Source organism: Onychostruthus taczanowskii, unplaced genomic scaffold, assembly GCF_017590055.1.
Source record: "Onychostruthus taczanowskii isolate IOZ18803 unplaced genomic scaffold, ASM1759005v1 scaffold26, whole genome shotgun sequence".
Classification (NCBI taxonomy): domain Eukaryota; kingdom Metazoa; phylum Chordata; class Aves; order Passeriformes; family Passeridae; genus Onychostruthus; species Onychostruthus taczanowskii.
In genome coordinates this window covers 5,783,662-5,803,775 of record NW_024499906.1, presented here as the reverse complement: position 1 = coordinate 5,803,775, position 20,114 = coordinate 5,783,662, and the positions used below count along the sequence as shown (strand labels likewise).

Genomic DNA, 20,114 nt, shown 5'->3' with positions numbered 1-20,114 from the left:
AGTACTGACAAATAATATAGTTGGGTTTTTTTAATAAATATAGAAATTTATTTCTGTATTATTCTACACAGCCAAGTGTCTGTGTAGAATGGGGCACACTTGAGTTCCATAGGGATCTGAGGATCAGACAGACCTCTAAATCCACATTAATACAGGTTATGATGCATCCTATACTTGCAACACTCACAGGGGAATGGTAGGGCCCAGCCCCCTGTTCAGTAAGCCTTTCTGTTTGTTCTGCACAGGACTATGGAAATCTCCAGCACCAGGAAATCTGAAGAACCAGGTAAGCAAACATCTCTCCAGAGAAGTGCATGTTTAACTGATCCCCCTGATGAAAGAAGACTGGCTGACTGAATTGTCAAGGTCCTTTTCTACCCTTATCTTGAAGTGCCTCAGATTATCAGCCATCTCACAGATAGACAAGCACATCAGTCCCTATTTCCCCAGAGCATATTTGTGGATAAAATCGACAAACACCTTCTTCTTTCATCCTTCTTTTAAAATTCCCCAATTTTGAGTAGCTCCTACAGTACTGCCATACCTTTCTGAAAAAATAGAGAAAATCAAAATCTCTCAGAAGCTGGGAGATACCTCCTAAATGTCCAATACATCCTTTGTCACCCAGGTAACAAAGGATGTATTGCAGAAAGGAGGAATGTAATGAACACTAAATTCTTAACAGAAAGTAATAAATATCTGACTTGAGATCTTTGAAAATGACAGCAGCTTTGTATTTCCAGCTGACATGTGTTATGACCTCAAGTTACTGGATTGCCATTTGAGAACCTGTTTTCCAAAATGGAATAGTTTAGTCCTGTTGCCTGCTGTCCCCTACAGTATTTTAAAGTGATACTTTGTGATCCCAAGAAGTTCATCTACCCATTTCCTCATAATGGGTATTAAATCCTGCCATTTTCCTGGTGCATCTGCAGCAAAGTTTGCTTTCTAAATGTGACTGTGTTACCCGCTGGTAGTGTCAGAATTCCAGGGATAATACCATTAACATGCTGAGTGCTCTGATGATTATTTCCCTATTGACAAGACTGAGAGCTCACTCTGTGTAACAATGACCTAAAAAGCACACAGGGATGGATTAAAATGGCAGAACTCAATTTCAGGCTTCATAAGATTTCTGAAGCAAATGCCATTTTGAAAAATGGCAACTGAGTGAGTTTAGCATGGCAGGATTAGCCCCTATAATGGTTAAGAACTCAGCAGACCCCAGCTCATTATGAGTGGAGGCTAATTATCTGGAGTGAATGGTATCTGTGTGCAGCGTCCAGCTGGCCAGGAGCCCAGAGCGGCTGCATCAGTTACGGGTCCGAGATCGAATTTTACTTGTGCTGGTCCTGGGGCAGTTCAGGTGACAGTGGAACCGTACCAACAGGAGTGGAAAAAGCTCTGGCCTCCTACCAAGGCGAGCAGAGCCCTGATTATCATCCACCGGCTCCTATTCCGCCATCTAGCGGGGTGTCTCCACATGGCACAGGCGTTCAGAAAGGCTTAAGGCTGCCATGAAAATAGAGAGCTCCCAGGAGGATGTCTTTGAGTCCTCTCAACAGGAATCACTGAGTTAACTAAAGATGTCCTCAGGGTGAAGAGCTGCGCAGAAATGTGTATCTTTGAAGCACTGGCTAACTTTGAAGTGGTGCTTGTGGACAGAACTTGTAACCTTGACTCACCTTGCAGTAAAACCAGCTCCATGGATGAGCTGCCCTGCTGGGACCCTCTTCCCCAAGGCTCAGCAGCTGTTTGTGCTCAGGCCCATCCTGGCCTGGCTGGGGCACCCTGGACTAAGCCCTGGTTGGGGAGGACACTTCCCCTGCCTGTGGGGGTGTTCCAGCTCCCCTTCCCTTATGTAGCCAGCCTGGCTGCTCCATGAGAAGTCAGCTTGAGCTCCCTTAACAAATGGATCTACTAATGAGTTATCTCTGCTGTGGAGAATAATAGGATAAATTCCATTCCCATCTTTGCAAAACAATTGAACCAGCCAGGCATGCACTGATAATTTTTTTGGTTTTTTGGTGGATGACTTTATAAAACCTCCACTCTGCTGTAAGAGTGGATATCTCTGCAGAGAGACATCCAGTTTTACTGCCCATGGACTAAGGAGAGTCCCATCACAAGAAATTAGATCCCTGCTTACCTTTACCTTAGGTTTGGTATGGAAGGAACCCTTTCTGCAGCATATCTCTAGTCTGAGTCAAAGGATTGTACCACACTTTATTTAAACAGGACTAAAATAGGGACTTACTAGGATTAAAACTCTGGGCACTGCAGAACCTGAATGCTTCTCCTTCTGTGTACGTGTGATTTCCATGCAGATCCATCTTGCCATGCAGGGCAACATTCCTCTCTCACAATGTCCCTTTTCCAAACCCTCTTGTTCATTCTGAATAGGGATTTGAGGATAATAATTTTATCCTGATTGTGCAACCACTCTAAATGGGTATAAATGACAGCACATCTAAGAATGACTTGGTGATGAATAGGGTTAAAAAGAACCTAGAGACAGGCAGAATCAGCCATTATTTGTGTCAATAATAACAGATCTAACATGCTTTCTGATCTCCCATGAGCACGTTTCTAGCTTATTCTCAAAAACCTGCCAGGACAGAAAACTAGGTAGACAGCCTATTCTTTGCTTCTCTATTGGCTGTACTGGAAAGCATTTTCAATGGCTAATCTAAACCTTCCTCGCAGAATAAACAAACCCATTTTCCTTCTACTCATTTCCTCTGCTCTTGTGAAACCTTGCTGATCAGTCCATACCTTTTTCAAAGTGTGTTGCTAAAGCTGGAGTCAGTGCTTCAGGAAATACCAGCACTACCAAACAGAGCTCAGGCCCTCATATCTACGATAGCGCAAGTTTCTTACATATAACATCACCACTTATTTACTCCAGTATGGTGTGGGCTTTTCTCAGAACAGGTGAAATAGACATTAGGATTTTTTTTTTCCACTGATCAAGCATCAGAACAGGCTGCCCAGAGATGTAGTTGATTCACCATCTCTGGAAGTATTTAAAAGACAAGCAGATGTAGCACTCAGGGACATGGACTAGTGGTGGACTTGATAGCGCTGGGTTAATGATTGGACTCAATGATCTCAGAGGCCTTTTTCAAATTAATTGTTTCTATGACTCTATGATTCTGTTTCAGCTTTGGATCTACCAGTATCCCAGATCTTTTCCATAGAACTGCTGCCCCCTTCTCTGTCCTGTGTCCATGGCTGATCATTTCTGCTCTGCACTCGCAAGCATGACATCAGAGCACCCATATAGAGCACATCATCATCTCAGCATTCCCTGGAATTTGCCAGCAGCAAAAGCCTACAACAGAGCAGAGGACCAGGGCCAGGATAAGGCAGCACTTCCCCTGTGCACTCTTTCAGTTTCCAGTAATGTGTGGCTCAGAGCTTTTTGAAGGTTATGCTGCATCTTTGTGTTCAAAAGCCTTTGGCAGATTTTCCTTTTAGCAAATGTTTGACTGCTCATGGATGGGCTGGCCTTGTCCAAATGCCTTCCAACAATTCAGGCCACTTGTCCAATGTGTCAAAATCACTTTTTAATTCCAATCTTAATCTCCAATACACTTGTGGTTCTTCCCATTGTAACGTTACTGCCACTTTAATGAATGCACTCTCTATTCCATCACTGAGCACACCAGTGGGACACACTGGCAGCAGACCTGAGGATCAGGTGCAGGCATTTCCACCACAGCCCTTTCAGTCACCTGGATGTTTATACGGTCAGTAAATATAAAATTGCAGGTGGGCAGCACCTTGCTTCATAGTTCTTAACTTGGGAATGGCAGTCCTGTTTTTCCGAAGAACGCAGCAGTTGCAGTGCCGGCTGACAGCCTCACAGCCCTGGCCCGGGGCAGGGTCTGGGTGAGCTGGCCTGGTGCAAGCAGTGCCACAGATAAAAGGGTTTGTGGCTGCGCAGTGACCTCTGCGTCTGCTCGCAGAAGCGCAGCAGCCAGCGCGAGGAACAGTAAGTACTGAAAATGCCCAGGTAAGAACACCTGCAATTGCTCTGAGTGCAAGAGGGGTTGTTGCTCAACCGAAGACCTTCCTTGCATTCTAAAAAGTGATGCCTTTGTCTGGGATACCTTAATCTATCTAGTCCAGTCTAATATGGTCTATCATTTGTGAATAGATCTGAGCTGATAAACTATACTAAAGATCAAAGCTCAACTCTTTCAAATATTAATCTTGGAATCTGGGATTCTGGCTTAGTACACTGCCAATGTAAATCTAAATTATGAATTTTGGCTCGAGATCCAAAACAGTCGAAGGATTGCTAAGCACTGGAAGACTGACAATATTCATAACATAAACTCACCTGAAAGAATCAAACTGATGCTCCGGCTTTTTAAGATCAATTCCCAATTAATAAGAAGTGATAACAAATAGTGATCAAATCTTTATTGGCTGGAAATGCTCCGGGGAAAGGACTTGAAGGAAACCAGTTAAAAGCTGCGGTTTCCACCTGTGTGTGTTGAAACAGGGTCTACAAAGTCACAGCTCTTTGATACAGTCCTACATTCCAGACAGATTTGTGAAGATATGAGCTGATCACGTCCATCCTCCCCCAAAGCCTTTGTGCTGGGAGATGCACTGGGGAAGGGGACACTGGGCACAGACTGTCCTGCCAGCCTCTCTGCAACACCAGGGCTTGCTCAGCCCTTTAATCCTCATTTTTCCAGTTTCTTTCTATCAGAAGATATATACTTAGGGTCCTCTCCCCTACACCCAGCAAATGATGTAAAACATCACCACTCTTATGTGACTTCCACAGCCTTTTAGAAAGGTTAGACTGGTGCCATCCCTTATGTCATAGCCCAGTATCACCTCTCTTCCTCCAGACTCACCTCGGCTTTATTTCCACTGATTGCACCCTGCAGGAAACAGCTGAAGGCAGGATCCCCTCCCTTTTCTTACAGCTCAGTGGGAGTTGCCACAATGGACTGAAAATGTGCTGTTTATTTAGGGACAGAATGGTGTAGTATCATCTGTCATCTGGCACTTTAATCCAAGACACAATTAGTTGAGCACAGCCATATCCAGACGCTAATACTTGATGGAAGCAATACTGCAGTAATTCACAACTGTCTGAGGTGTGGCTTTCCATGAGAAAGGCTTCCTGTGACACTCTGCAGACAGCTGCCTAGAAAATCCTCCTCAGATGCTGTTAGAAGACTCCTCTATAAACCCACAGGATTCCATCAATCCTTCGGGATTTACACAACACCAAAGGTGAGGTGCACTATCAGGAAAGCTTCTCGCATCATTTTGGTTGTCAATCGGCAACTGAAAAGGTGCAGGGAGGGATACAGTGGATTCACTGAAATGTGAATCCAGCTCTGGCTGGATGTGAGAAGTGCTTGGAGAGGCTGCCTGGACAGAAAGCAGGTGAGGGAACACTAAGGTTTTCTCAAATGTCATTGGTTTCTGGAAAAAGAAAAGGGGGGGGGGGGGGGGGGGGAAGCATTTTCAAATGTATTTCACAAAGTATCAGCACATAAGATAATTCTGTGTTAATACGGGATCACAGGAAAATTTCAGCACTGGTACCTCAGTGTAGCCTATGCCAATTAAAACACTGCTAACTTCAGCTTGATACTGATTTAACTTAACTCCACATCAAACTGGCATTCACACAGGAGCCTTGACCCATTTAACAGATGCATTTTTAAATGACATCTCACATTTTACACCTGCAACTCTTAACACAGACCTACAGGCAAGGCAAAGCAACCTGAAGGTCCATCTACCTTCACACTGTGCTAAAGGCTTTCTACCCTGACTCCAGCAAGTTGAGTCAACTGATGAATTTGTAAGAGGTTTCTGGACTCAGAAATATCCATTTTTCTAGAACAGTCTCTTGAAAGTAAAACCAAATTGAAGCACACCTACTAACTGGATGTTTTTAGCTGCATATTACACTACATAGAAGGAGCCAAATGTTCCCATCACTCAACACACTGCTAAAGATGTAAGTTGCTCTTTTTTTACTGTGGTTTGTAAAAAGAGGGGCTATCTTTTATCAGGCCAGCTGCCATTGAAAAAGAAACAGGAAAAGCTTTTGGGAAGAAGCCCCTTCTTCAGGCCTGAAATAGCAGCAGTCTTGAAGGTGAAAACCAGCAGAGAACAACTTATACATTTAATTAGATTATGTGAGAAGCTAGACCATCTTAAAAAAAAAAAAAAAAAAAAGGGCACTGATATCTGGAGCAAAGGAAGGAAGAGCAGGGAAGGAGGAGATAAAAAGGGAGCTCCACTGGCACACACAAAGAAAGCAATGAGCAATTCACTGCCTAAGGAAGGTGAGGGACAGGGAATTGTGTCCTGTGCCCTGATGTCTCTGCCAAGTCCAGGATCATTAGCAGCATTAAGCGCTTCAGGTCCCATGATGTCTTTTGAAGGTATTTTATCAATGTCTCTTAAGAATCAGAGTTCAAGTGAGGTCTAGATTTCTTTCAGGTGTGACAGGCTGCTGCAGAAAAGTATGTCCAAAGGGGGAAAAAGAGGTCTAGGCATAACTGCTCTTCCATCTTTCATCTCGACCTTGACTACTGGGCTAAATCTCACTTATCCTTAGAAAAATAAGAAAAATATACCTGCCCCAGCCAGCACTTTCGCAAGTGCATAAGCAGCGCCCCTGAACATACCCAACTCAATTTCCCTGAGGGAGTAATAACAGGAAGAGTCCAACAGCTTCCTAATTATTTCCCTATAAATGTTTTGAAAACATCACTTATTTGGAGGAGGTCCAGCACCAGGGGGAGCAAATGTATGTCCATGTACACCCAGCAGGGCGAATGACTTTCTGTGTCCCTGTGTCACAGCCCTTGCAAGGTCCAGAGTCCCTCAGCAGCTGGAAGTGGGCATCACGGTGAGGAGGCAGCAGCTGGAAGTGACCAGGACAGCTCACACAGACACACCCCGTCAGGCTGCCCATGGAGGGGACACCCTGGCTGTGGCGGGACACGGGCAGCAGTGCTTCCCCGGGGTGCTTGGGAAAAGCTGGGCACACTTCTCCTTGGAAAGTCAGTGCGTGGATTTACCAGGCTGCCTGCGTTAAACTGGAGGCTAGTCTGGAAAACGTGGGTGCAAAGATGCTTCCTAATACAACACAAGGAAAAGAGAGTGGATATACATTAAAAACAAAAAACCCAAAAAAAAACCAAACAAACAAACAAAAAAAAAAAAAAAAAGAAAAAAAAAAAGAGAGAGGAAAAAGACAAGATGGATAGATGTGCCCCAAAGCTGTACCATCTTGCAGCAAAAAGAAAGTGAAAATGTGATCATCCCAGCTCGGTGACTCTGAGTAATGAGAAAAGAGCCAGTGATCACACATCCCAGACACCTCATAAGAAGTTAGACAAAAAGAAAAATGTTACCGAGAGCTTAAAAGATTGGGGGAAAGAGGAAAATTGGTGTTGAAACAAAAAAATGCAACCACAGGCAATGAGGGAGAGGCACCAGCCCTGCTCGGGCGCACGGCAGGACTGCTTGCTCTCCAGAGGTCCCTTCCCTCTGACTCGGGAAGGATGAAATCCTGCTGCCCGTTTTGCAAACTGAATCCGAGCAGTGCCCTGGCAGCCAGGAGGGCCAACCCTGTCCTGGAGTGTATCAGGCACAGCATCCCCAGCCGGGCCAGGGAAGGGATTGTCCCGCTCTGCTTTGAGCTGGGGCTGCCTCTCCTCGAGGTGAGGGGGCAGTTCTGGGCGCCACAAGGAGACGAGGAAGACATGGAGCTGTTAGAGCGTCCAAAGGAGGGCAACGAGGATGGCGAAGGGCCTTGAGGGGAAGCCGTGTGAGGTCTCTTGGTGTGTTGATCCCGGAGGAGACGGAGGGGCGGCCCCCGCGCGCTGGCCGCTCCCTGAGGCGCTGCCGCTGCCCCGGCACGCGCTGCGGGAGCCCCGCGGGGGGGGGGAAGCGCGGCCCGGGCCCGAGCGCTGGGCCCGGCGGTGCCGCCGCGCATGTGCGGGGCTGGGCCGGGCGGGGGGGGCGCGGAGCCCGGGGGCGGGAGCGATGGGGGAAAGTGGTGGGCGCCGGGAGGCGGAGGCTGACCGGCTGGGTGTGTATGTGTGCTTGTCTGTCCCCCGCAGAGGATGAGATGTTCTCGGACATCTACAAGATCCGGGAGGTGGCGGACGGCCTGTGCCTGGAAGTGGAGGGGAAGGTGAGTGCCCGCCCGCCCCGAAGCAGGGAGGGAGGAAGGGTTGCCGCGGTGACTCACGGCCGGTGGGGAGTGGGGGTGGCGTCCCTGCGAAGGGACCGAGCCGGGAAAGAGAGAAGGCAAGACTCACCTTGGCCCGGTGCCCCGTGCTGCCGTAGATGGTGCCTGAGAGAGCCCAGGTCAGCCAGGCTGGAGTGTAATGGAGCTTCGGTTGCGCACCGTGGGCGAGTCGTGCTTGGGAGTCATAGAACCACAGAATGCTTTGGGTTGGGATGGACCTTGAAGATCATGTAGTTCTAACCTCCCTGCCGTGGGCAGCGACACCTTCCACTAGAGCACGTTGCTCAAAGCCCCATCCGGCCTGGCCTTGAGCACTTCCAGAGATGAGGCATCCATAGCTTTTCTGGTCAACCTTTGCCAGTGCCTCCCACGTAAAGAGTTCCTTCTTAATATGTAATCTAAAGCTACTGTGTTTCAATTTGAATCCATTCCCCCTTTTCCTGTCACTGGGAAATTAGTGCTCCAGCTGCAGCCAGGTTCCTTGCACTGAACTGTATCTCTCGAGTTGTGCCCTGCTGTCAGGTCATAGGTGTGTAAGAGCGGTAGCACTAAGGTTTTTTGCAGAGCCGTTAAGTTTTTTGATGTCTCTAAATCTAGATGGTCACCAGGACAGAGGGTCAAATTGATGACTCTCTAATTGGTGGCAATGCCTCTGCTGAAGGTCCAGAGGGAGATGGAACAGAAGCCACGGTCATAACTGGTGTTGACATAGTAATTAACCACCACCTTCAGGAGACCAGCTTCACAAAAGAATCCTACAAGAAGTACATCAAGGATTACATGAAAGCGTAAGTGTTGGTAGGCTTTTCCTTTCAGTTGGATTGCAGTGGTTTTGTGTGCTTGAGATTGTAAAAACAGCATTAGATTTATTCCTGTTAGGTGTTCATTCTGATACAGGTGTGAAACTGGCTGTGAACTTCAGTAATGTCTTAGTGCTTGGCAGAACTGGAGCTCTAAAGAATGGGGGCTGGAATATCTATGTTTATTTTGGCTGAGGTGGAGGACCTGATCATGTGCTTTGGATCTTATTTGTAGCCTTGCTATTTTCTATTTCTTCATGCCAGACCTTCATGTAGAAGGGACCGAAGTGGTAAAGAAAAACTTCTGATGCTGTTCTAGAGTGACAATGTAAACAGCTAAAAAAAGTGTATGAATGGGTCTTTTTGCTAGTTCATGGTGTCATAGCTGTTGTTTGATGTTCAGTGGGGTTAATATTGAAAGTGAAAAAGCTTTGTGACATGGTGGGTGACACTCCTGGTGCTGTGGAAAGAGCTTGCTGATTTTTGCCTGTTACTAGCCTGGTTGTAAAATGACCTTGGTATGAGTGGCAGGTATTGTTCTGTGATTTCACTTGAAAAACTAAATTAAAATTTGGGGGCTTTGAGAGGAAGTGGGTGGAAAGGCAGCAAAATCTAAGTTTGACAGGTAGCTGGGTGGACTCTTTCTGTTGTGATATCCTGCCAGACAGTGAAGGTACTAAGGTGGAACATGTTTTCAGAGGATTTTTTCTTTCTCCTTCCAGAATCAAAGCCAGACTTGAGGAACACAAGCCAGAGAGAGTAAAGCCTTTCATGACTGGGGCTGCAGAACAAATCAAACACATCCTTGCCAACTTCAAAAACTACCAGGTAAGTTATGTCTCCTTACAGCAGTATTGATAAGCTGTGATTGGTTCATCTGCTGAACAGCTTGTTGAGAATTTTGAGGAATCCTGTTGTGAGGCTGCTATAACCTGACCATCTCTGAGAGTACTAGGGGCCTGAGAGTCAGGGAGGAGAAACAGCCAAAGACTGTTAGATCATTCCAGCTGGTAATGCTTGTAGTTACCTACACTTGTTGTTATGGTGGTTCAGGGACTGTGCAGTTAGTCTTTGATCACTTTGGCCCTTGCTGTCTCTTGCTCTGTTCATAGCAGCGTGGTAAAATTGCTGAATCACAGAAGGCTTTGGGTTGAAAAGCGTCATCGGTTCCAATTCCCTGCCGTGGGCAGGGACACCTTCCACTAGACCCGGTTGCTCAGAGCCCCATCCAGCCTGGCTTCAAACACTTCCAGAGATGGGGCATCCACAGCTTCCCTGGTCAGTCTGTGCCAGTGTCTCATCAGCACCACAGTAAATAATGTCTTCCTAATATGTAATCTAAATCTGTCCTCTTTGGAGTTTCAAAGTCATTCCCTGTTGTCCTATTGCAATGTGCCCCTGTCAAAGTCCCTCTCCAGACTTTTTGTAGCTCCCTTTACATACTGGATGCTGTAAGGTCTCCCTGGAGCCTCTGGGGGTGAACAGCCCCAGTTTCCTCTCCTCACAGGAGAGGTGCTCCAGGCCTCTGACCATCTCAGTGGCCTACCTGGGCTTGGTCCAGCAGGTCCATATCCTTCTTGTGTTGGGATCCCACCTCCAGGTGAGGTCTCAGCAGAGCAGAGGAACAAAGTCATGTCCCTTGACCTGTTGGTCACTCCTCTTTTGATGTTTGGGTTTCTGGGCTGCAAGCTCACAGTGCTGGGTTGCAAGGACTTATTTGTCATCCATCCAACGCCCCAAGTCTTTCTGCTGAGAGCTGCTGTCAATCCGTTCCCAAGCCCCGCATATATCTGTGCTTGGGGTTGCCCTGACCCGGGTATAGGGCATTGCACTTGGCCTGTTGAACTTCACAAGGTTCCCATGGACCCACCTCTCCAGCCTGTCAGGGTCCCTCTGGATGGCATCCCTTTCTTCTCTTGTGTCAGCCATGGTGGCACTAAGATGGACAAGCTGCAGAGAAGGAAAATCCCTGTGGCTGGTCAGGGAGACTTTTAAACTGAGCTTGGTGGTGTTGCATTGTTTATACAAAGGTGTTGTATAAAAAGACATTTTCTCCTGGCATTAGCCAATTAAATGTCTTAGACACATTCCTCTGAAGTTCTTTGTAGGGGAGAACATGAATCCAGATGGAATGGTGGCTCTCCTGGATTTCCGTGAGGACGGTGTGACCCCATATATGATTTTCTTTAAGGACGGCTTAGAAATCGAGAAATGTGTAAGTACTGAACTGGGTTAATGTGCCCAAGTACATGGTGAGCTCCTTCATGTCTTGTTTTCCTGTACCCCTGTTGAAGTTGAATAGTAGCTGCCAGTTTGAAAACTTTTAAGTATTGTGTAAGTACAGCCTGATTGGTGCTTTCGTATACAAAGTGCCTGAAACTTTTGAGTACTGTTCAGTTGTGCTAAAAACTTGTAGTATATCACTGCTGTGATTCATGGTGACTTAATGGCCAAGAAATGCAGAAGGGATGGCCCTGGTGAAAAGTGTGTAACTGGGAATGGGTTTAAACCATTAGATTAAAGAGCAGGTCCTCTGAAATGGAGCACTTCTGTTTTGGATCCCTTTTCTGGAGGTTAATTGTGAAGTACCTTGTGTAGTCATGTTCCGTGTTTTTTCACTTAATCTGATGCCCTTATACAAGAACTGTCAGTTTAAATATTGCCCTGAATTTGGGAACACAGTATTACTTGGCCAGGTACTTAACCTTTTTCTGTCTGGAATTTCCAACTACCTGAGCACCTGTGGTCTGCTTTATCCACTCTATTGGAATGTGGTTACCACAAGACAGTATTTGTATCTCAACACTTGTGGGTTTTTGGCTTGCTTGGAGACCTGTGGAATTCACTGCAATGTGGGATCAACAGTTGCTTTGCCCATTGTGGACTTGTGAAGTCTGTATATAGACAGCTAAATTTATCTAAAGCCTCTCACAGGCTTTCTGGTATGCAAGTCATGTAAAGATGAGCCACGTTCTGGTGTGGAGCAGTAGCCCAGTGAAGGGAATACGTCAGTTGGCCACAGACACAGCACCTCCCGCACTCTGATGGAAGGGGTGGTGTCTGTTCTGGCCCTGGAACAGGTGGTCACCTGGAAGGCACCTCCTGGGAGCAGAAGCTTCTGTGCATCTCCTCTGTGGGGAGACATCCCTCTATGGGGGCACACATTTTAGATGTGTTGTTTGGATAACCACCTGCTTAAAGGTGGAATAGAGGAACAGTAGCAAGGTGTTTCCATGTGTACTAAAACCTGCTTCAGCTTCTTGGTGCAGCTGTTTTCAGAGACAGCCAGGTACATTGTAAGCTCTGGTACTTATTTAGGATGTGCTTGATAGGAAATCTGAACCTTGGTGTGTCAAGCAGGAAGGATGTGAAAGTGTGTTCAGCCTGGTTTGCTCAGCAGCTGGTGGGTGCCAGTTGCTCTGTACAATTGTAAAAACGATCAGCATCCTCTGATAGACCACGAGCACTTTTCCTGTTGCTCCCTGGTTTGCACTAAGATGCAAAAATAACTTCCTTGCGCTTTCTGCCTGCCTGACTGTGGCAGCCCAGATTGAATTAGGGAATACACAAACAAGTTACAGAAACTTGCTGATGCTGTCATGACCTTTAACTAACACTTGCTACTCTTGTTTCAGTAACAAATCAAACAGTATGGTTTTGGATCACTTGTCTTCATAGCTGGCTGCTGTTTCTTCTTCATCGGCACAACACCAGGAATCAGCAATGTCTAACGGGACTGATGTCATCTTGAGCTTTATTCACTTATTTTGACCCTGATTTGGAGTGGAGGCATTGTTTAAAAAAAAACGAAAAAACATCTATCATGTAGGTTGTCTAAAATAAAACTCATTTAAACCCATTCTAGCTGATGTCTTTTGGTCTGATGTGTCTCTCAAGGTGACTTGAAGGAGAGGTTGCACCATGGATTGGATGCTGTCAGTAGCACAGCTGGTGTTAGAGCACTACAATTGGACTGTTTCCAGACAGATTTCACAGTTTGCCTGTAGCACTGGAGTGCAAAAGCAAGTTGAGATCAATAAGGCAAAGTCCAAGAAATGTCATAATGGAGTGGACCACCTTCATCTTTTGTGATTGTGCAGAGACTTACCTCTTCCAGAGATAATAATAAAAACATCCCGGAATGGAATATGTGCTACTCAAGCTGAGTGCTGGCTGAGCTGCTGTGTCAGACAAGAGTACTTGTGCCTCTCCTGAGCTGTAGTATTACGTCTCCAGGATCAAGGCAGGAGGCTGAATGGGAATACTGGGGAGAGAAGGTGAAATGGCTCAGTTTTCTGACATAGCTTGGCTGTGGTACTTGGTATTTGACAGCTGTTGGGGGAGACTAGATGATATGAACTAGAATTCAGTCGAGTTGCAGGACTTGGGCTTTTTCTGTACTTGCCTCCTTGGAGAGCGATGTTGGAATGGCCTAGCCCTGCCCTAGACTTCCTCCAAACCAGGTGAATGCTTGTACTTGGGACTTCACTGAGTCTTGGTAACTTAGGTTCCTGCTGTATTTCTTGTTAGGGACTGCATCTGTTTGACAGACCTGGAGCAAACACTGTTGCTTCTCGGGTTCTCTTTTGAGATGCAACAGTAACGGGTTCCTTGCGCTTTCTGCCTGTCTGACCCAGTGACAGTTTGGATTGAATAAAGGAACACAAATTCCTTCAGAGCCCTACCTGGAGCAAGGGGATGTCTGTTGCTGCTGACCCTGTTCCTGACCAGGGATGTTGCCTTGGCCTGCTAATCATTAACTTTTTTCCTGCTGCAGTGATGGCAGAGGCATAGGAGGTTAAGGTGCCTGAAAGGGGAGGGCACGGCCCAGTTGCTAACTGTTTATCTCTTTTGGAGTTTTCACATCTTTGCTGTCTTGTGTCAATTTTTGGCCCCTGGTGCTGGAGGGTGGAGGTGGTGGGGGGTTCTGCAGGGGTGAGATAGATGTGGCAGAAGGCTGGGAGGAGTGGGAGACTGGAGGAGGGAGTGGAACCTGCCCTAGTTATCTCCCAGGCTCCTGTCTGGTTAAATACACCCTATTATAGTTCTGTGGGAACTTTATATAAGGGTTTTTTAATTTTTTTTTGTTTTTTTAAGCTTATTCAATAAAGGATTTTGGGTCAGCTGTGCTGGATGAGGTACAATTTTGGTGTAGCTTGCTTCATCCATTGAGGCTGGGAGGCAATTTCAAACCTAGTAGATAAAGTCACTGAGGCAGCTTGTGCTTTTCTTGCAGAGGATGTGTTTAATGGGGCCAGGTGAGGATGTTATCTTCCCTTTCCTGATGTTCTTCATTAAAAATGGCAGCATTAAAAGAGAGGGAGAGGAAGCAGTCCTCAGCTGAGTGAAGTTAGTGTGGGCAGGGCAGTGCTGGTATGCCTGTGCTGCCCCTCATAGCCCTGGCTCCCACTTCCTGTGACTCAGTGTTTAAAATTCTGGAGCTGATATGTGGGAGTGGAAATGACTCCTCCCCGTGCTGCCTGGTCCTGCCAAGGCTGGGAGCCCTGGGCACCAGCCTGGAGCAAATTGCCACGTGGCACCTGTGTATAGATGGGGAGCTGCTTTGAAAAGCAGGTGCTTCAAAGCACGATGAACACAGCCTTGCTGCTTGGTTGAATGGTAAATTGTGTGTCATCCTGTCTGTACTCCAGGCTCATTGGGGTATTTAATTGCTGTGTGCAAACATTCCTAACTAGGGAGTTCTGTGCTCCAAGCAGGTGTGCTTTTCTGCATGGCACAGCCTCTGGTGGGAAGGCTCCTTTCAGCCTGCTGTAAGGAAGTGTCAGTTCAAAGGCTCTGGAGATGCAGGATTTTGTTTGTGTCTTCAGTGAGCTGCACTTCCCAAAAATGCACTGCTGCATTCAGTTTCTCAGGGAAGAGGATAAGCCTTGCTGCTCTGCAGCATCACGTCTGTCAGATGCACCAGGGAGGGTGTGGCAGGGAAGGACTGCGGCAGTGCCAAGCTGTTGCAGCTGCACTGCTGTGCTAGCTGCCTGCTGTGCAGTCGGGGTGAGGGAGAGGTGGGAATTGCTGCATGCTGTGAAGGGGAGGCCCGTGCTGGTAAATGCGCTTGTCCACAGTCCATGACGCAGCTCTGCGTTGGGAAGGAAGTCTGCGTATTTCCTCATAGCGTAATTCCTCTTCTGACCCATCTTCATCTCAAGCAGCTGTTTCTTTTCTGGGCTGAAAAGCTGAAGTGGTTTGGAAAGGAAAGTCTTCATACTTCAGACAACAGCTTTGGAGTTATTAAATTGATAAAATCCCCCATGATAACAAATTAGCCTGGTGCTGCTTAAAATACAGCCAGAACTGAAGGACAGCTTTAACACTTAACCCAGTCTTGTTTTAAAACTTGCTTATCAGGCTTGCATCTCGCATTCCTGGAAAGATACCTTCACTGGATTTGGGAAGGATCCAAATTGCATTTTCCCTGAGCCTCATGGAGCAGGTTAAGCAGCTGGGTAGAAACCTCCCTTGTGCTGGCTGGGGTCTCAGGCTCTGTGGGGCCAGGAGGCCACTCCTGCACCCACTATGAGCTGGATGCTAACAGGAGGTTGATTTGTTTACAAGTGAAAAACCTGCCTTTCTAGTTTCATGCTTCTGTGGTTAAAGGAGTGATGCCTTGGGGCTGAGGGAAGCAGCTGCTTTGCTCCGCACATGTCCCATGGTCTCCTTAACTTTTTGCCCTCAATGTCTGCTTATTGTCTTACAGTTTTGCTACCCCACCTACAAATTTACTCCATTTTTGCCCTCTGGAAGCAAGCAAAAAACCCCAAACACTTTCCATGCCCCAGTGACTGATATTAATGTCCATTTTGCTGCCTGGCCACCTGCTTTGAGGAGAAAGGGTGCAGACCTGGGGGTGTTCGTGCAATGCAGGGAACATCTGGTGTTCTGGGAGAGGCACTGGTGTCCCCACTGTCCCTCTGGGGTGCCCAGCTTTGCCCACTGAGCTGGGGGTGGATGCCAGAGCCCAAGTGGGTGATGGTCTTTGAGCCTTGTGCAGCCCTCAGCTTTGGCACAAGGAGGGAGAACCTGCAAAAGGAAGATTCTAAATGAAAGTGTGTAGGAAACGCAGTTGGATCTGATTGGTGTTGGGGGCTTTTTTTGTGAATTTATTTTTTAACTCAGTTTAGCTCACAGCCAGAAGGCAGTTACAATAAGCACAGGACATAGTTGTTACCAAATAAAATAAGACTGATTTTTAAATTTTTATTTTAATTTGGAAAAAATGGAAAAACTGTAATTTGCTTACTTCCCTAAGCAAGTCTCTGGCTGTTGGGCTGGCACAGGTCTGCCCACTTCAATCCTGGCAGTGGGCAGCGGTACAGGGAGGATGCTTTCATTAAAAAGCAATACTATCCACATCAAGATACTTCTGCTTCCTCATACTCTGCTGCTCGCTTGGAGCAGACAGGATGCCTCTCTGCTCCTGTGAACCTCCATATGTGCTTTAGGTCTGTAGCCATTTCTCTGGGGTGTCGCTGCCATTGTAAGCTGAGACGCTTTGCTCTGGACCAGGAACTCTCTGTGTCCCTGTAGCTGGCAGTGGGAGAGCAGCAGTTAAACGACACGTTCATTAGCTCAGGGATAAATGTCTTTGTAGGAGGAAAAAACCTTAGCCAAGCCTGGAAGTTTTTGCCCTAAACAGTACCAAATCCATTCACAAGAGCACAATATTGCTGGTTTGCAGTCCCTGTGTCTTGCTGTCTTTTGGTTGAACCTGCAGCAGGAAGCTGTTGTGCAAAGATCACAGCCAAGTGCCTGTGGCCAGGGCTGGTGGCTTGAGGGAGCTTTTTTTGGCCGCCAGCAAATGCTGGCAACCCTGCCAGTGTGTTCTGCAGGAGTGGGTGGGATGTTGAGGATGCACATGGCTGCTGGGCATTTTAATCCACTAGAGCTGCATTCATCACCTTCCACCTCAGGCAGAAGGGATCCAAAGACCTTTGAGGACCTTTTTAAGAACATTTTGGTTGTGTGATGGCAGTATTGCCAATGTGGTAGCAGCTGGACACACAGATAAAATGCTGAAGTTTTGTTTCCCTGCAGCCCACACTTTAACCTGGGAGCTAACAGCTGGGATTCACCTCCCCATCTGTAACCAGCAGCAGTAGGAGGGAAGCACTGCTGGCATTTCGGAGAGCAATCCTCTTTTTTCGTATTCTCAGCAAGGTGCAGATGTTGCTGGCACAAAGCAGTCCAGATGTTTTGGTTTTTTTTAATAGGGAATGTCCATGAACATAGACGTTGAGAAAGTTTTTTAAAGATCAGCGTCCCAAATTATTTCTAACAGAGTGGTTGAAAAATGGCCATGTAAAGCTGGGTACTCCTGTCCTCAGCTAATAAACCCCCACTGTTGCTGGTCTGGTTCCAGGGCTGAGGTTCAGCTGCTCTACCTACAGCTGTGTCTGCACCCGAGCTGGGTGCCCTGGGCCCCTCCTGTGGCAGTGGGGAGGGATGATTTCGCTGTCCCTGCAGCTGTGTGGTTGCTGCAGCCACAGAACTGCCTGCAGCTGCTGGTGCTCCCTCACGCTGCCCACAAAAAGGTGTTTCAGGGAGTCAACTCGGCTCTTCTCCCGCCGGCTGCAGCTGCCCCCAGCAGCATGTGCCATGCCAGTACCCCGTGTCCTGATTTTCAGCTGTGCTCATTTCTGAGTTTATTTCTTTTTGGTAGCTGTTGCCATGCTGTGTTTTGGATTCAGAATCGTCGCGGTGTTGGTAACACACCGATGTTGTTTTTCTGCTATGTCGTGTTTACCCTAAGTCAAGGACATTTTTCTGTTGTCTCATGTACTGCCAGCGAGAAGGGATACAAAAGAAACAGGGCAGGGAGAGCACAGCTAGGACAGAGAACCTGGACTCACCAGGGATATTCCACACCACAGAATGCCACGCCCAGTATATAACTGGGGGGGACTTACCCATAAGGGGGGAGTCTGCCATCAGTCAGAGGGTGATGAGCACTTGTATTGTCCATCACTTGTTTTTCCCTTTTAAAATTTCTATATTTTTTACCATTATTACTATATTTTGCTAATTTTCAGTTATTGAACTGTTCTTTCTTAACATACGAGTTTTACTTTGATTCTCCTTCTCTGGAGGAGAATTTCTCTGGGGTTGGGCAAAAGAGAAAGGAGGTTGAGTGAGCAGGGGATCTCTAAAGGGGTGGCTGTCACCTTGTGTCTGCTCAGGTCCCTGCTGAGCTTACCGTGTATGAAATTTCCAATGACTCAAACTGGTCATTCGGGTCAAGCAAGGCTGGAGAGTGGATGTGCTTTTAATCTCACTTAATGGCATTCAGCACACAGAAACTTCTGCTCATGCCTGTGGGACCCGCTTGCCAAGCAGCGTTGTCACTGCTAATATTCAAGAACATCTGCATGAGCGGAGCTGAGCGTCGAGCAGGGACAGCAGCAAATGGGAAGATCAGCAGGGAATTGTTCATCACTGCTGCATGTCCAGAGTTTAAATTAATCCAAATGTGGGGGCCAGGGAATAAGACCTGAACGCCCTGAGCCTCCTTCTCTCTTCTGGCAGATGGCAATCCTGCCAACAGCACTTGTGTAAGGACGTCGGGCAGAACAAGCACAGCAGAGCTGGAGAGGTTTTGCTGGTTATTAAGCAATGGATCCAAACGAGGTTCTCCCAAATTCTCAGTCATTATCCCAGCCTTGCATGAATTTAGACTAGTCCTGCAGTGCCCTGGGTTACTGCAGAAGGTACAATATGGGGCTCATAGCAGCATGTTTATCTTGCTGCTTCTGTCTACAATGGTTTGTACTGTAAGATCCCATGGCTTAGCTGCAGGTTGGATGTTGACCTGCTAAGGGCACCTAAAAACTCCACCTTCATCTTTACCATGTGCTCCACCAGGCAGGAGCCAGCAGAGCCCTTGAATGCACAGCACAGGTCCTGCTGCCAGACAGGAGAGCATCTTTCATGCTCTAGATCAGCATTTCTGTGGGCTCATTGTTACCTACTCTCATGCCACTTGGATTTTGTGGCAGCTTTTGAAGCTAAAATTCCAATGACACCCTAACATGCTAGAAAAACTTCAAAATCATGCAGAAAGCAGGTAAAAAAGTAGCTCACAAGCTATCTGGCTTCTGGACTCTCCACTGGTTATCTTTTCTTAGTTTACTCTGATACAGCATTTCCATTTTTGAAATGGTGTTTCCTCACTGTCCTGCTCCTCATTATTTGTAACTAGTGTTACTTCACAGAAGGCTGAAAGCAAACCAGTACACCTTGGCATTCCTCAGCTGTTCTAGTTGCTCGCTGGTTAAAAATGCCACTGCTTCTTCTTTCTGTTTACTTCTAGCACTCTGCATGTTTTAATGATACCCATAAAAAAAAATCAGCCCTTTGCAAAGACCATAAACCCCATAAAAAACGGAGTGCTCTGCACACTTTGCATTACTCCTGAGCAGAGCTTATTCACCCTGTCCAAAGGCACTCTGCAGATCAATAAAATACCTCCTTACATGTTCAGGCATTTCATGCTGACTATGTCCCTCTCGACTGAAGACAAACTGAAGCAGCTCACATAAAACCAGAAATACAAGCAGATCCAAAACTTTCCTGCTAAACTAATCCTGCTGGGGATTCCACTCAAGGTAACCATTTCCCTCTGGAATGTCACAGTCATTTTTACCTGTGGTAAGGAATTACACCACTACTTAATCAGGATTGCATGCATCCCCCTGCATGGTTTTAGAGGGCCATATGAGGGGGAATACAAGGGAGAAGCTTACCTAGACTTTCTGGGTGCTTCAGCTTCACCTGCTGAAATAGAACACGCATCCCACAGAAGAGCCCAGCTCATCAAAGGCAAGAGCTCTCATCCTACACATCCCTGAGCACAAGTCCACAGAGGACTCGAGCAGTACGACGAGGACAGCAGTGTGAGCAGGCCCTGGCTACTGCCCGGGAGCACATGGTGTTCCACAGCAAGACACAAAGGCTGACTTCCTGCGTTCCTCTCAGCATCCTCAGATGGCTCCTGCAGCCATCTGCCAGCTGGGTCCTGCTGTAGAGCCTGAGGAGACACGAGTCCGTGGCAG

General features: G+C 47.0%; 1 protein-coding gene and 2 non-coding genes across 3 annotated transcripts; all 3 read left to right on the top strand.

The window, feature by feature from the left end:
- The first annotated feature begins 8,035 nt into the window (after positions 1 to 8,035).
- Positions 8,036 to 12,910, top strand: TPT1 (tumor protein, translationally-controlled 1). The gene is made up of 5 exons (XM_041407307.1): positions 8,036 to 8,194; positions 8,849 to 9,039; positions 9,774 to 9,879; positions 11,150 to 11,266; positions 12,687 to 12,910. Exons 1-5 carry the CDS (start codon positions 8,096 to 8,098, stop codon positions 12,687 to 12,689), a joined length of 516 nt encoding a protein of 171 aa, XP_041263241.1. The 5' UTR covers positions 8,036 to 8,095; the 3' UTR covers positions 12,690 to 12,910.
- Positions 12,492 to 12,621, top strand: LOC121337352. The gene has a single exon (XR_005952887.1). It is a non-coding gene; the product is annotated as a small nucleolar RNA SNORA31 (small nucleolar RNA).
- A 674-nt stretch (positions 12,911 to 13,584) lies between the features above and the next one.
- Positions 13,585 to 13,720, top strand: LOC121337353. Its single transcript, XR_005952888.1, has one exon. It is a non-coding gene; the product is annotated as a small nucleolar RNA SNORA31 (small nucleolar RNA).
- Positions 13,721 to 20,114: the final 6,394 nt, after the last annotated feature.